This window comes from Diadema setosum, chromosome 4 (genome assembly GCF_964275005.1).
Source record: "Diadema setosum chromosome 4, eeDiaSeto1, whole genome shotgun sequence".
Classification (NCBI taxonomy): Eukaryota; Metazoa; Echinodermata; class Echinoidea; order Diadematoida; family Diadematidae; genus Diadema; species Diadema setosum.
Window position 1 is genome coordinate 34,602,284 of NC_092688.1, and position 17,485 is coordinate 34,619,768.

Genomic DNA, 17,485 nt, shown 5'->3' on the forward strand with positions numbered 1-17,485 from the left:
GTAAGGTTAGGCAAAGATTAGGGTTAGGTTTAGGATTAGGAGGTTGGGAGAAGGTTAGGATTAGGTTCAGGATTAGGATTACGGCCAGGGGAAGGGTTCGGGGTAATTGCCCAGGGGGTAATTGCCGTAGATCCCATTCAAACATGTCCCCGATAGTGCTGACAGAGAGAAGCAACCCTTTGACATCACATACAGGCACAGTGATAATCATGAGTATCGGAAGTAGAAGGGCAAAAAGAAGTGGCAGAAGAGAAGGCGAAGGAGAAATGCATGAAGAAGATAACCATCAGAAGCGATAACGAAAGAAGCGTGGAGAAAGCAACACTGGTTGTAAAGACAACTACAACTTTCTTCAGACGTCACGTACACGCTGTAGATAGTGACTGTTTTTGCAAATAGAGCATGAAGATGCAATTTAACACCATTTTTTTTTCTATATCCGAAAATTCATGTTTTTACTTAAATATGTATAAATAATGATATTAGAATTGAATTCGTTCGGAAGATAAAAAGACCCAAGTTTTAAGATGAAATCTTTGGACAATGGCTTACATCCATTATTTCATATTAGTTATATCATACTCTTGTATACAGATCTAAAAATACATTTGATAACGAATTGGTAGCACTTGAAAATGAAAATATTGTATGACTCCTATTCCATGACTCCTGTTTGTGGTACACCATGGGCTTGGTAGAATAAGATAAACTAAAATTATAGCACTTCTCGATTGATATTGATCAGTCGTACGTAATTGCACCACATTTGATATAAAAAAAAAAAAAAATCCAGTGTGACATCCTATAGTAGTGCTGATATGATCTTTAAAAAAAAAGGCATTAAAAATATGATGCGAAGCATATGTGGAAAATGGATTTTTTTTTTTTTAAAGCAGAAGATATAGTTTTTTGCTTTTGACTGTGAGTGTGTGTATCTTTAACTTATATTATTTTTATGTCGCATTATGATATACGGATAAAAAGAAAGCAATAGTTTAAACAGTCCATGAAAGCTATAGTGTAACAAATGGATAAACAAATGAACAAACGAAACAAAACAAGATCCTCTAAAATCCATTTACTATTCACTATTCGCAGAGAGAATTTTTACAAACGTGTTTAAAGTGTGCTGTTTATTGTATATTGGGCGATGCTGTCATATTTTACAAGCAAAACCTTGACTTATACTAACACTGTTTGAAAGTTACGTATGGCCATGTAGGATATTGGAAGACATAATAACCAGACAAAGCAACCCTCAATCTGTATTCGTAGTAATCCGTCAAAAAGACAAAACTTCAACAATGTCTCAAGGAATCATACTGTTTTTGCCATTTGACGTACCAGATTCCCTCGATGATATGGTGCTGAAAAAAACCAACTTTCAGTTGTCTGTGAAAGTAGTAGGCTTTAGGGATTGAAACGTATGCCTTTTTTGATGATTTTTTTTTTTTTGCTTTTTTCTAACAAATTAGATCCTGGTACTTGGTTAAAATAGCAACGGTTTGTCTGCCACTTTCCATTCGAATGTCTGAAACACTATATGATATATGAATTACATGAATATATTCATATACTCAAAACGTGTTTTTGTTGGTCGTGACATTTCCTTGATAAGAATGGATATTAAAAAAAAAAAAATCTATTCAGGCCCCGCTCGCTTTTGTGTTGCCACATCGCGTGCAATGTCATGACCACCAACTTTAGCTCTTTGTCGTCGAGCCGGGAATGAGAAATGCCAAATATGATGTACAATACGTGTATTTGTTCAAGAAATAACCTTTGCACCACCCCGCACTCACGTCTATAACGACTTCCCCGCCATTATAGGCAGGGATGTGAAGCCAACGCGTGCACACATAACACAGACATGTTCGCACAGTCACATACAGTTATGTAGACTCGCATCTGCTCAGGCAAACCTTGGGCAAACCCAATTTAACCCAGTCATTTTTCTGCATAATTGTTGTGGAGTGATATAAGAAGACTCCTGGTGGCAATAAGATAATCCAGAACAATGTCAATGAGCAGAGGTTTACAAGACAATATGTTATGACTAACATAGTATTCTGATCATGATACATGTGTCATTATGTTGCTTTTTTCATCCATTGCGTCCGTACTACTGGCGCCTTGATACTCTGTGTGCACCAATTACAGTCATTTATACCATATGCTGACATGTAGTATCTTATCTCATGATATAGTCTGCTATAAGCAGGCTTTATGTAATGCTGGCAAGCATTGATTTTGTCGAGTATGAGACATTACGCTAAGCTAGAAAGCGTTCCATCTCATATTATCATTTCAATTCATTAAAGCTGTTTAATATAGTATTGATAGTAGTGCGGAAGGGGGAGGGGGCTATATCCGTATTAGGGTGTTTATCCGCTGCGTACAGAAAATGTAAACTTAATCAGAGAGAACAGCAAAAAGTAAAAGAATTCAAAGAATCTTTGACTTTCTGATTTTCTTTCAGGAAAGGCATCTGCACTTAAGATTTACAAAGAAAAAATATGTTTTGCGAATGTAAACCGTGAACTATAATGTCATTCATGTAAAGGGCGGTGTCTTGGCTCGGTCGGTAGCGCGTCTGCCTCACGATCCTAAGGACCCGGGTTCGAACCAGAGTCTGGACTGAGCAATGTTGTGTGTGTAGTCATATCGTCCCCTCTAGCAAGAGGCAAAACACTCTGTCCCTCGGATAGGACATGAAATGGAGGCCCCGTGTGTGAGAGAGTCACAACTCATGCACTTAAAAGATCTCGCTTCATTCATTCATCGCAAAGAGCAGGGTGTTTAACCCCGTGAAGTGGTCCCACCTCACATCCAACTGGACCCCATGGAAGACCAGCTAAGCGTAGCTGAATATGGGCTATCCAGCCAACTTCTCAGATGAAAATGAACAAACAAACAAAAAACATGTTGAACCTGCATGGCTATCAGGATGTAGGCGCATATTACAGGAACAGAACCGAGAAATGAGCACCCGCTCCAGTGAATTTCAGAAATAGATTTTGATTCAAACTCAACTACTTTGGAACTTATCATTCTGAACACTGCATTATGATAACATCTTAATGATACGATACTGATTGTTGTTGTTGTTGTTGTTTTTACTAAAGAGCTACCGGAGAAGACATCTAGATTTACCCAGAATGGATCGGATGGGACTCAGTACCTCTGCCCTAACTCTGGTCATCCTTCTTTCTCAGTATGCTACCTGGAGTGGTGAGTGTTGCAAGGGTTACCCTGTTGAAATACAACAGATATAAATAGAATAGATGGATAGATAAATAAATGAATAGATAAATAAACAAAGGTATATATATATATATATATATATATATATATATATATATATATATATATATATATAATGTGAGAAATAGTTCCCTGGGTCCCGAACGTACGCGGTGCCGCATTGTTGGATGCATATAGTTGAAAGAAATTGGACTGAGGCGGGACGTTGCTCTCGATCTTAGTCTCCCTTTTATTTGTCAAGCTTTCGGCCCGTCATTGGGCCTTCGTCAGGACCTACCAACAGAACGATTATTATATGAATAACCTGATGTGTCATATAATATATAATGCAATTTCACATATTACCAATCTTCTCAATCCTTTCCTTTATATACACAAATCAATCATTCAATTCAATACAAATATCCACTCTAACCTCCAATCATCATCAGAATAACATCATATGTCCAAAAAATATATAAATAAATTCTTATATCATAATGCTGCCATATAATAATCATATTGTCTTATAATTCTTAGCATGATGATCACAAACAGAATCATTATACATATATATCATATTCATATGTCTATTTGCATTGCGTATGTAGCATGTATATATCCGCATACGCACACAATAAATTCTTATATCGTAATGCTGCCATATGATAATCATATTGTCTTATAATTCTTAGCATGATGATCACAAACAGAATCATTATACATATATATCATATTCATATGTCTATTTGCATTGCGTATATGTATACATCCGCATACGTACACACACACCCACATACATACGCACATATATACATATTCACATACACACACTCTCACATATGCACACACCCACAAAACTCCGGTTGATATAATACTATCTAAATCAACATATCCTATTTTATTTCGTATATTACCGAAATATAATAGCGTCAACCCTCCAAAATATATCAACTCTTAGATCAAATGTGTAAACAACAACAATTTCTGTAAATTACCTGCGTGGGACTCGTGTGGTTATCGTGCATCCCAGCACCGTGTGCTCATATTCTGTTCAAAAATAAAATAATTACCATTCAATCATTCATAATACCTCTTATTTTGCAAATATAATCAAACATACTCATATTAAAACATCACAAGATCATATTCACAAATCCATCATACGCTATTTTCCATATCATTCTTATCCATGCAGTCAGATCAACTCGTGACGCTCAACAGTAATCATGAATCGTGTGATCATACAATAAATATCAACAGAATTTCACAATGATAGTGTTCAATCATAATATCTATTATATTACATATAAATACAGTCAAAAATAATCATATCAGAAATCACAGATTCATACATTTTCCCAAATACATCATTGTACACCATTATACATTTCATTCATATCAAATCACATGAACTTATTACACGCAGCTTTATTCATACATCTTGTGATCGTACAATATATCAGTACATAATTATACAAATGAAATCTCGGTAATCACAGTATATCTAACCTGAAATTTATTAGGGTGTTTTACCTGTATGTTGGGCTGTATTTTGTCCTGTCTGGTCATGGCCAAGTTTTCTGCTACGGGTGTTTTACTGTAAGTCTGAAGTTAGAGTGAGGGGTTCGGGATAAGAGCTATGTAGGGTTCATTGGTCAACGTTAATGCCATCGGGGGTCAGTGTTTTCAATTTCTTTATCCAGAAGGATTCTCTATGTAGGATTACTTGGCGGGATTTTGTTCGGATTGTTTCGATGCCTGTGATCTTTACATTGTCAATTGAGTGGTCGGGCTGGTTAAAGTGTGTTGTGTAGGGGAGGGTTTTTCGCTTGTTGGGTGTATTGTAGTTCAGTATTTCCGATTTAGTGTTACTGAATCTGGTGTACAAGGATGTTTCTGTCTTTCCCACATATTGTTTGTTACATTTCGTGCACGATATCAAATAAATGAGCCAGTCTGACTTGCATTGTATTTTGGATGTGATTGGGAATTCTTCCCCCGTGACATTACTTTTGAACTTTTTGCCCTCTTTAACAAAGTTGTGAAGCATGCACCGTTTGGCTTCGCATTTGGCAAAGCCGTTTGTGTTGTTCTCATTCAGCTGGTCATTTTTGGGGTCGCCAGAGTATGTTAGTAGGTCGCGGAGGGTGCGGGGGCGTCGGTATGCAACCAACGGGGGATCCGAAAATATCTCTGAGAGTGAAGCTGATTCATCTAGGGTTTTTTGTTCCTTTTTGAGAATTTTGTGTAGTTTGGCGGTGGCGGGACTGTATGTTAAGACGAAAGGGGTTCTTTCTAAGGGGGGTCGTTCTTTTTTGTCAAATAATTCCGCGCGGGGGATGGAGCGAGCTCTGTTGATTTGTAGTTTAGTTTGTTGGGGAGGGTATTCACACTTGTCGAGATAGTGTTGGAGATTTTCGAGGTGTTTGTCTGTGCTTTCTGGCTGAGAGCAGTTACGTTTGATTCTAAGGGCCTGGCTGTATGGTATGCTTTTGAACACATGTCGAGGGTGGCATGAGGAGGGAGGGAGGAATGTGTGAGAGTCTGTAGGCTTGGAGTATAACTCTGTCTGGAGAGTTCCGTCGTCTGAGAGGACCTTTAGGTCAAGAAAGTTGACACAGTCGGGGGATGACTCAAACGTGAATTTGATTCGGGGATGGAGGGCGTTCACTGTGTTTTGGAATTGTGCTAATGATTGGGGGCATTGTGTCCAGATGAATATGATGTCATCAATGTATCGTTTCCACGATTTCGGGAAGATTGCGTTTGTGAGTTCTAATAGCTCTGCCTCTATCTCCCCCATGAAAATGTTAGCATACGATGGGGCAACAGGGGTGCCCATAGCGGTACCCTCTATTTGTAAATAGTTCTTGCCGTTGAACTGAAAATTGTTCAATGACAGTACCAGTTCAAGTAGACGAATGAGCTGGTCGGTTGGAGGGGAGGGGTTCATTCGGGCGTTGAGGGCGTTTCGACATGCTTTGATGCCCTCATTGTGGGGGATGTTCGTGTACAACGAAGTTACATCGGCTGTCACTAGTATGCTTTCTGGGGGGAGGGGGTTCTGGGTCAGATTCAGGTCTTTTATGTGGTTGAGAAAATCGGTTGTGTCCTTTAGGTGAGAGGGCAATTTTTCAACCAGGGGGCGGAGGTGGAAGTCAAGGAATCTTGAAATTTGCACAGTGGGGCACGCACATCCTGAAACAATAGGGCGTCCCGGATTGTTGGGCTTGTGGATTTTGGGGAGGAAGTACATGTTTGGGCGACGTGGATCCTTTGGAATTAGTTTTTTCTTTAAGTCTGAGTTCACATCAAGGCTTCCCACAGCTGTTTTTACCTTTTGTAGGTGTTGAGGGGTGGGGTCATGATCTAGGGCCTTGTATGTCTTTGTATCTGTTAGTTGTCGTAGACCTTCGTTGATGTATGTGTCGGTTGACATGACAACCGTACACGATCCCTTGTCAGCTGGTTTTATGATTATCTCTTTGTTGCGTTTGAGACTGTAGAGGGCCTTTCTCTCTGGTTTGGTTAGATTGTCACATCTTTTGTTTCTTTTACGTTCGTGAGTACTGACCATGTTGAATGTCGCGGTTTCTACTTGCTCTAAGTATTTGTGCAAGCTGGGCTCCTTGACGAAAGGAGTCCACGCGCTTTTTGTTCTTAGCTGTTCTGGCAGCTGAGTCTGATCATTTTCTTTAGCCGGCCGATTATTGTTAAGGTCAGATTCTTTTTTCTGCTTCAGAGCGAAGTGTGTTTTTAGCGTCACTCTGCGTTTAAATGCATCTATGTCTGCTTTTAGTTGTAGTTCGTCCATATGGGGTGGGGTGGGGCAGAATTTTAGTCCTTTCGATAGGAGGCTGTGTTCTGCCTCAGAAAGTCGGTAGTTAGATAAATTCACTACTGCGTTATGGGAGTTTGGGGGATTTCGTTGTTTTGTGATTTCTTTCTCCTGAGTTTGGTGGTGGATTTTCCGCCGTTTTGTATAGTTTCGTTTCCTGAAATGGCATTTTTTGTGCGTTTGGCTCGTTTTTTGTCTTACCGGGCAACTTTCAGAGTTGTGAATTCTATTTTTACAAAGTTCGATGTCGCGACGGAGTTTTGATTCTTTGCTGGCTCTTATTTGTGTAATCTCCCTACTAATAATGCACGATAACCACACGAGTCCCACGCAGGTAATTTACAGAAATTGTTGTTGTTTACACATTTGATCTAAGAGTTGATATATTTTGGAGGGTTGACGCTATTATATTTCGGTAATATACGAAATAAAATAGGATATGTTGATTTAGATAGTATTATATCAACCGGAGTTTTGTGGGTGTGTGCATATGTGAGAGTGTGTGTATGTGAATATGTATATATGTGCGTATGTATGTGGGTGTGTGTGTACGTATGCGGATGTATACATATACGCAATGCAAATAGACATATGAATATGATATATATGTATAATGATTCTGTTTGTGATCATCATGCTAAGAATTATAAGACAATATGATTATCATATGGCAGCATTACGATATAAGAATTTATTGTGTGCGTATGCGGATATATACATGCTACATACGCAATGCAAATAGACATATGAATATGATATATATGTATAATGATTCTGTTTGTGATCATCATGCTAAGAATTATAAGACAATATGATTATTATATGGCAGCATTATGATATAAGAATTTATTTATATATTTTTTGGACATATGATGTTATTCTGATGATGATTGGAGGTTAGAGTGGATATTTGTATTGAATTGAATGATTGATTTGTGTATATAAAGGAAAGGATTGAGAAGATTGGTAATATGTGAAATTGCATTATATATTATATGACACATCAGGTTATTCATATAATAATCGTTCTGTTGGTAGGTCCTGACGAAGGCCCAATGACGGGCCGAAAGCTTGACAAATAAAAGAGACTAAGATCGAGAGCAACGTCCCGCCTCAGTCCAATTTCTTTCAACTATATATATATATATATATATATATATATATATATATATATATATATATATATGTATTCGAGACAATGTAATGATGACAAAGGATGTCGCATGAAGCCGGCTGTTACGAAGCTTGTGTCTTGTGGCTGTTACACCCAAGTAACTCACACGTCTGCTTAGCAGATAATAAAGCTGAGGAAGACCAAGGTCGAAAGCTTCGTAACAGCCGGCTTCATGCGACATCCTTTGCCTTCATTATATTGTCTCGAATATAATTTTTCCTAAGATGACAGAGGCGTACGGTACGAGTACGGTACGAGTATCAGCATCATCGCACTAGGTATATATATATATATATATATATATATATATATATATATATATATATATACACAATTGTATACTGTGCGAGAAGAAGAGCATTCGTGGACGTAGCTAGTGATCAACGTGCGTGTTTATTGTGGTTTATTGGGGAAAACTTTCCCCGAACCCCCTCTCATCTCATACCGCCGACCGAGATCACTTCGTGACATCTTAGTTAATGAAAAAGACCCGAAAACACAAACACACCATCAACACACAGACATCAACCCCCACTCTGGCTTCTACAAATGCAAATCAAACAAATGCATCCTACACCAACACCTTACAGAAACAAACTCATTCACAAGTTATACCACCACAAGTCGTACATACCCCATCACAGACTAAATTGATTGCAAATCAACCTGGGTCATCTATCTACTGACATGCACACTCTGCAAGAAGCAATACATTGGCAAAACAGAAACCACTCTCTATACACACGACTCAACAACACTCGCTCAGAAATACGAACATTCAACACACAACCAAAACAACTCCCATACACAAGGCACTTCAACCTCCCAGAACACAGCCTGAACTGCTTACAAATCACTGCCATTGAACTAATCAAGAAGAAGACCCCCTATGTGATTCTAAATCGTGAACCCTACTGGATAGCCACACTAAAAACTTTACAGCCGAATGGCATCAATGTTGACCCTTAACCACCAGACCATTAACTGCACATATGCGCAACAATGTGATGCGCATGCAACCACACGCCAACCCACACATACACACACGAACAGACTCACTCAACTCACACAGACACCACCGCAAACCCTTACATCCGCCATTGATAAGGTAAACCCTTATTTCATTATGTGAACCGTTCACATTTTGTACCTTATGTGATATTCTGTTATTATTTTATATCATTGGTTTATAATATGTTGTATATGAATGGTTGTGTTGTATTATTAGTATTATTAGTATTATTTATGTTATAATTATTCGATAGCTACAAGACGACGCGTGGCTGTTGTATACTGCATAGCCACTTACGTCTTGCACTGCTGCCACATGCTGTATTATTGTCGACAACATAAATGTTTAGTTTTATATTATTATAGTCTTATGTTATATAACACACAATATGAAGATATTGAATTGGCGTTTTTGTTATATACCTTCATTTCAATTAATAACACGAGTTTGATATGAAATGTATTCAATAATATGAAATTAATTATGTATATCATTATTGTACTATGTTATACAATTACGGATTTATTGATTACATAGTCATTATAGACTCACGCTAGTTAGATTTATATTGTCACGAGTGTAGCCATATGAGTGAGTCATTTTTGTATCATTACAGCCCTGATGAAGGTCCTAACGAGACCGAAAGCTCGGCAATAAACACGCACGTTGATCACTAGCTACGTCCACGAATGCTCTTCTTCTCGCACTGAATATAAATAATGAAGGAGCTACACTGGTGCTGTACATGGTCGGGACCCCTTCTCGCACTCTCTCTCTCTCTCTCTCTCTCTCTCTATATATATATATATATATATATATATATATATATACGAGAATGAAGATCGCCCTGAAGTTTACTTTCGATTTGAGACCTTTGTGATAGCAATAATGATAATGTTAGATGGATATTCTGTAACTGTTCCTCAGAGCTTTTTTTTTTTTTACACTGAACACATAAGGTAGAATCTGAAGTTTGCCGTTAGAACACTCGTTTTTCTCTTTCAGTTACTCTAATTTGTTAAGCTTTAATACTTGAAATGGTGGCTCAGTTTTTTTTTTCTATAATTATATTACATCTTCTCTCTGAAATGCATTCTAATTTGAGTCTACTCGTGTAAGTTAGATTAAAAGTACCGGTATGTCTTTGTACAATAGCTTATTCAAATATCATCACATGCACAACGAGCTCAAGATTTTCAAAGTTTGGAAGAGTCACTGCCGGGCTCAAATTACCGGGGTCATCCCACAAGACTGACACCCACGAGTCATACAGCCCACGAGTTCGACATTGAAAAGGGGCCCATGAGTCATACAGCTCACGAGACATACAACCCATGAGTTCAAACTAGGCAAATAAAGCCCAGGAGTTCGACACTAGGTTAAAACAACCCATGGATTTGACAGATACAACTTAATGTGTCGGTCTCATGGGCCTTGTTAGCTTTAGTGTCGAAATCATGGGCTGTATGACTCGTGAGCTCTATGACTTGTGGGCTGTATGGCTCGTGGGTGTCGGTCTCGTGACGTGCACCCGAATAAACTTGCCATTCGGCATTCCAGTTACCAGACAAGGAAACGCACGTACAACTAATATCATCATGAAATGTTACAGGTGCTATGTGTCCGGCCCCATCGGTGGACCATTCTCTGGTAATCTACGACAACTACGAGAAGATGTATGACAACAACACTCGACTGACGTTGGAGTGTAAATTCTCCGAGAAGAGCATCGAGATCTTCTGCGATGGTGACTCTGAACAGTGGAAAGCCGGTTCCACATCCAATGCAGATAAAGAGTTCCAATGTCCGACAAATTCTGGTAAACTCACCTATTAAGAAAACGCATTATATCTCATTTTCTTGACAGAAAATTCTTACATTCCCTCTTCATCAATCAGTTTCACCACTATGTTTTTGTTTGATAATGAAAGAAAAACAAGGGAACGGAAACTTATTTTTAATTTTTCATCCATGTCTCTCATTGCGTTAAGTTGGTCTTTCGCTATCATTGCTATCTAGGACGGTATATCCAAATGAATCTCAAATTGTCAATTTCTGCATTTTTTTTTTTTTTGCCTTGGAGGACAAAAACGAATGTGTTCACTCATGCATAAAGTTTCCCTTTGTATAAACCTGCCAGGTTGATAGCCAATGAAATAACCTTTAGTGTGGTATATTTTTATCAAAACTGGAAAAAGTGTTTACTTTCTTTTTTGCTGAGTGTATGTAATATAATATATATATATATATATACATATATATATATATATATATATATATATATATATATATATATACAAATGTATATATAAGTAACAAAGCTGCAACAAAGTTCTCAAGTGTTGAGAAAGGGCGGCGAGACGCTCGAAAATTTGTGTGAAGAAATAAACCGTTGGTGAATACAGCATGAACTTTGTTGCAGCTTTGTTACTTATCTCTTTATCTTGCCAACACGTGGACTACCTTATCAACATATATATATATATATATATATATATATATATATATATATATATATATATATATATATATATTTACGTGTACACACACACACACACACACACACACACATACATACACACTTAGTTAACGTAAGGCTTGCTCTCCATATTTGTTTACCACCTGTCTATCAATCTGTCTTTTCATGCATCTGTTACTCAACCCATTCTCACCCTTTTCATAGTGGTCCTTTCTTAATATCTGCACTACAGATTTACGCTGTCCGAGAAATTGCTTGCCGAATTATTATTTCAAAAGCTACCTCAGTATAGCATGGCTGAAGCACGGAGGGGTGGGGGTCTATTTGTTTCCATTTTGAGAAAAAAAGCAAACAAAACATCAGTGCTATCAAAAAGGTAGCATACACGCACGCACACACACACACACACAATTACACATGTGTGATATTCAAAACACACAAAAAATCACACGCTGACACATATTCTGTAAAGCAGGGGAACCCTAACGCAAGATTTCACGTTGTAATTTACCCCACATCAAATTACTGTCATAATTCTGAGGGTTTATTTCTGATATTTCCAGCACCCAACCCATCCTGTCTGCCACCCGACATAGACCCTTCCGTGGCAACTTACGAGCCCAAGCAGGAGGTTTACGGAACAGGTGACCGGGTAACGGTTGAATGTAAGTACTCGATGACAAATTGGCCACAGATCTACTGCGACGGAGATACAGGAATATGGAAAGATGATCCGTCCCGAGACCAGGCATTTGTCTTGACTTGTCAGGGTGAGATGACGAATCTTTTTCTCCTATATTGTTACAGTAAACTGATACTTAGCATATCATACCTAGCATGTTATCACAGTTACAACTTTACGTCTGTGCCTGTCTTTATATACATATCTATCCGACTGGTTTATGTATGTATGTTTGTATATATATATATATATATATATATATATATATATATATATATATATATATATATAATATGTAATTCAGGGTGACTGTGATCTACATGGGAATATATCTTTAACCAGTGATTTGTCTTACTTTCATCATGTACTTGCAAGTGTAATGTGGATATGCCTCAAACCACGGCATTCTCGCGAGTCACCTTGATCAGTTTCATTTTATTAGGCAAGCGTGCTCATTTCGATCATTGAGAATATCCCCGGTTTGAGATTGCCACGAAGCATACCACTGTAGATTTGCTATGTACGTATGTATAAACTATGGATGTTTTCTACAATATCTTGGAGTTCGCAGGAAATCACCTATGTTGAGTAGGTGAGACATTGTATTTCTTTAAAAGAAAGCACAGAAATATCTCCCCACGTTCAACGTTATGCACACATTGTGATCTTATTCCATGTAACATCTGCAAAGAGAGAACACTTTGAGAATACTTCGAAGCTTATGCTATCGTTCTTCCATCATGATTTCTGACGTCTACCAGACTCGCCGCAACCCTGTTCTCCTCCGTCTGTGGACTCCACGCGGGTAGCCATTATGGGTAGCCCTCTTGCCTCCTATCCACCTGGCTCTAATGTTACCCTGGAATGCAAGTACTACGATAGAAGACTCGCCGTTCACTGTGAGGTGTACGGCGAATGGAAAAGTGGCACAGAAGAGTTTTATGCTGGAGACCTCAATTGCCCAGAAGATCCTGGTAAGTTTCACTACAAAGTCCAGACGGTGGTAAGCACGGTTAGCTAATGTGGTTCAGAGGATTCGACGGAGACTCTATTGATAATCATTATGTTTGATGCAGTTTATCTAAAAAAAGGAACATCTATCTTCAACACTGTCTAGTGCTGTGGAGGGGACTTTTAAGTTCAATTCTATACTCTAATATAGTTGGCTTTCTAATAGATTAATATCGAACCCAAAAAAAAAATGGTGAGGTTTCAGCAAACCGGGCATACGATAATACAGTCATTGAATCTAAAATTTCACAGTACTCACGCATGTAAAGATTATTGAAAATTATGACATTTCGTAGTCTGATATTAAAATGCTCTTGCTCTCCGTAGTGAAATATTCGATCAAGACGTTCTTGTAACGTTATATCAAAAAGGAGAGTGTATCCTTCTCATCAATAATTTTTTTGCGCCACAATTATCACGAAGAGGTGAGCTGTTGTTGGTTTTTGTTTGTTTTTTTTTTGTGTGTGTTTTTGTGTTTTTTGTTTGTTTTTTTGTTTTTGTTTTTGTTTTTGGTTTTTTTTTTTTTTTTTTTTTGGGGGGGGGAGGGGATGAAAGCCAGGGTTGTTGGTGCTGAATTATTGACAAAAACATATTTCTTCAGATTCATTCTTAGACCTGTGTATTGATTACATCATCATCTGAGCTACTTTTTAGATGCGACTGATATTTCCCATTGATAATTTTTTCTTGCTTTTTGTGTGGTTGATAATCTTAAGATTATTTCAAATTCTATAACTATATAATGTATTATGATACAATATATCACGGCCGCCGTGAATGTATCTTAGTGATAGTCTATTCAAAATGATGCGATTTAATACTACACTGCTTAATATCGTTAAACTGCCATCAGCTCTTGGCCCACATTGTGGCAAGCCGAACGTGGATCCTTCCATTGCTACATACGACGTGCACCAAGACGCCTACGCGGACGGCAGTCAAATGACAGTGAGCTGCAAGTACTCTGACGACACAGCCAGCATTTTCTGTGACGCTGCCAACGGCGTGTGGAGGTTCTCTTGGACGTACACTTTCGAACTTGACTGTCCCAGTAGTGAGTGTTAAGATTCATTTTTCTCTGTCAGTTTGTCTGTGCTTTGTTAATATCGTTGTTGATTCCTGCATTTTAATAGTATTGTGTGTGTGTGTGTGTTTATTTGTGCATAAATACATATTTTCAGCCGGCTGATGTACTGACTTCTTAAATGAAAAAACAAAGAATGCCCCCCCCCCCCCCCATTTTAAAAGTAAGATTGGACTGGAACGCCAATGAACAGTTTACGCGGCTCGTTCGTTGCTCGAGTGAGCATTTCGGGCTGTATGTAGAATCTATCGGAACTCCTAGTCTGTTAAAAAGAAAATGGTCAGTATATCACTTTTTTTTATTCAGTTTATGCTATGTTCTCAAAAACAGAAGAAAAATGGATTGAAATCACAAACTCTTATGCCCTGCCCCTTGCTGTAGACGTTGTTAACATAATCTCTTCAGTTTTTGTTTGCATTTAAAATTTGAAATGGCATTCGAAAGTTAACAACCTATCATTCTCTCTCTTCATTAATTATACAGTTTCTAAAGTTTTTCGCCATATTTTAAATGATAAGATTTAAAACCAAACTTTCTCACCTTCTTTATAAACCTTACAGGTGGATCGGTGAACATTGGTCTTCTTGCAGGGATCTTTGCAGGAGTGTTTGTGATGTGTCTCATTTCCGGAATAATTCGTGTGTAAGAAAACCTGCAGTTCCTATTCCCTCTTTGGTCTCCAAATAGAACCAAAAACAGTTCTAAAATGTAATACAGAACTGATATTGAACGTCCATTTTTCTTTTTCTTCACTAAGAATACATCATTTTTAAAGCAATGGTGCATGGCCATTACTTTCTCCGAAAAAAGATAATTTTGAATATTTATGTATGACATCACGCGATGAATTCAATGACAACGTTGCTTTCTTTGTGAATATACGCCAAGTTTGAGAGTAGAAACATTAGATTCGATATTCAATGCCTTCACAGAAATACAAGGTGCTTGAAAAGTTCTTAATGGACCAACCAAAGTTTGTCTTGGGCACCATGTACTCGTATATTGTGTAAAATTCTATGGATAGAATGATTCACAATTTTTTCGTGTGTTTCTATTATATTTCGATATATAGACTATTTATGCTGCTTTTTGGCATGTAAAGTTATGGACACTTTACACTCTTTGGTGAAAATGAAAATACATGAAATGATATGAAATTAAAATATTAATATACAATAGAGTGAGTCTTTGCGTAATAAGTACGATTCTCCTCTGCTGTAAAGAAAGATATTTCTAACATTCCTAATATTTATGAGTATAATAATTGAATTTGTGGCATAAGTTATAATAAACAAAATGGTGACCAAAATCATCACGCATTGAGAGACATCTTGTTTTTACTGTCTACTGTCCATCCTTAGCGCAATCAGGAGACACCGCCGGACTGAAGTTGCCTTTGTGCGCATGTGAAAACGAAGAGGAGAAGGAAAGGGAGAAACTTCGATGTCTGGTTTTCTTCTGCCCTCGAGTGAACCATACACGCTGGGATTGGGAACAAACTTAGATGTGTATGAGATTCGAACACGAAAGATTACGGACACATCTGCAATGATGATAACTAATTAACTTGTAACCAAGATACCTTGGGTTTATTTATTTTTTTCATCTGTGGGTAATTCTGGAACATTGAATGCATAATTGTGCCTTCTAAGTATGGAAAGAAAGTTAAAGCAACCAATCAGTGGAATGCGCGGCAAACCACCAGGTATTCTTTCATTATCATTTTCTTTTCTAAGTGTGAAGGTGACCTACGTCATAACGTGCGGAATATTATGTATGATATATATAATGTAAAAAAAAATGTAAAAAAATCTAATCATAGAGACTTTTGAATAAAATGTATATTTGCATTTGAGAAATCAGTGTCATCAATTTAACAATGGTCGAAAATTGCCGATTGATTATGTCTTGTATATAGCTCCTTGTGAAATGAATAAAATCAAATATAAGTTTGATATTGCCTTAGTCTATTATGTGTTATTAAAACTTGTTTCGTTTTCTTGGTGATATATATCCATTGCTGGGTAAATGTACCACAATGCAGAGATGGAATTTGGAACCTGACAGTAGTATGTTTGTTTGTTCTTTGTTTTTAATAAATACAAGCAAGTTATTCTAGTAAAAACAAGGAAAGAGAAAGAAAGATATGTTAACAATTTTTTCTTCTCTAGGTTCATGTCATTTTTATCAGAGGCATTCCTCTACACCTTAGGTTGATACATTACAGTATACAAATTTCAAAAATGTGAAAATTAGCGTGAAACTTAAGCATGGCGACACATTTTCCTATTGCTAAGTTTTCCTGAAGGATATGAAATTCATTGTATTTTAACATTAATTTCGGCTGGAGCATGTCCATCACATGTAATAAGGTGCACAAGTACTAATGTAAAACTAGAACAAAAGAGATAAAAGACATCAATGAAATATCGTGATTATATCCGTTGCACGATCATACATTTTGTGCTACTGAATACTTAAAACACCTTACCCATTCGAAAGTCACTTGTGGTCTAGGTTCGTGGCGCCGCGATATATATCATGTAGAATAGTAAAATGCACTTTGCTATGTGTTTGCACGTGTTCCATTCTTGGCTGGGTTAATCTCATGATGTGACCCTAATAGACATTACTCATCAACATCGATTTGACTTGGAAAATTTCTATTGTAAAAGTGAAAAAAAAATGGAATTTCTTTCTTTCTTTTTTCAATTTTTTCTTTCAGATTTGTTGGTGTAAATATGAATCCTTCGACGTGAAAATGACTGCTTGTCTGCGTGTTGTATTTCTTTTTGGTCCGATATCATGAATATGGTAATTTTTATTTTAGTTGTGAATTAAACATTGTTTTCAATTGCTTTTTGATAATGATAATCTTAATGAAAATATAAATAATAATAACAATGACAAATTATTAGCATTATATAACGTATTAATTAATACAGACTATACTTACCAA

The 17,485-nt window shown here is 37.3% G+C and overlaps 1 protein-coding gene across 1 annotated transcript; it reads left to right on the forward strand.

The window, feature by feature from the left end:
• The first annotated feature begins 3,158 nt into the window (after positions 1-3,158).
• Positions 3,159-15,936, forward strand: LOC140227489 (uncharacterized). The gene is made up of 7 exons (XM_072307889.1): positions 3,159-3,231; positions 10,883-11,089; positions 12,313-12,519; positions 13,193-13,405; positions 14,296-14,496; positions 15,087-15,168; positions 15,888-15,936. The coding sequence occupies exons 1-7, from the start codon at positions 3,159-3,161 to the stop codon at positions 15,934-15,936; spliced, it is 1,032 nt and encodes a 343-aa protein (XP_072163990.1).
• Positions 15,937-17,485: the final 1,549 nt, after the last annotated feature.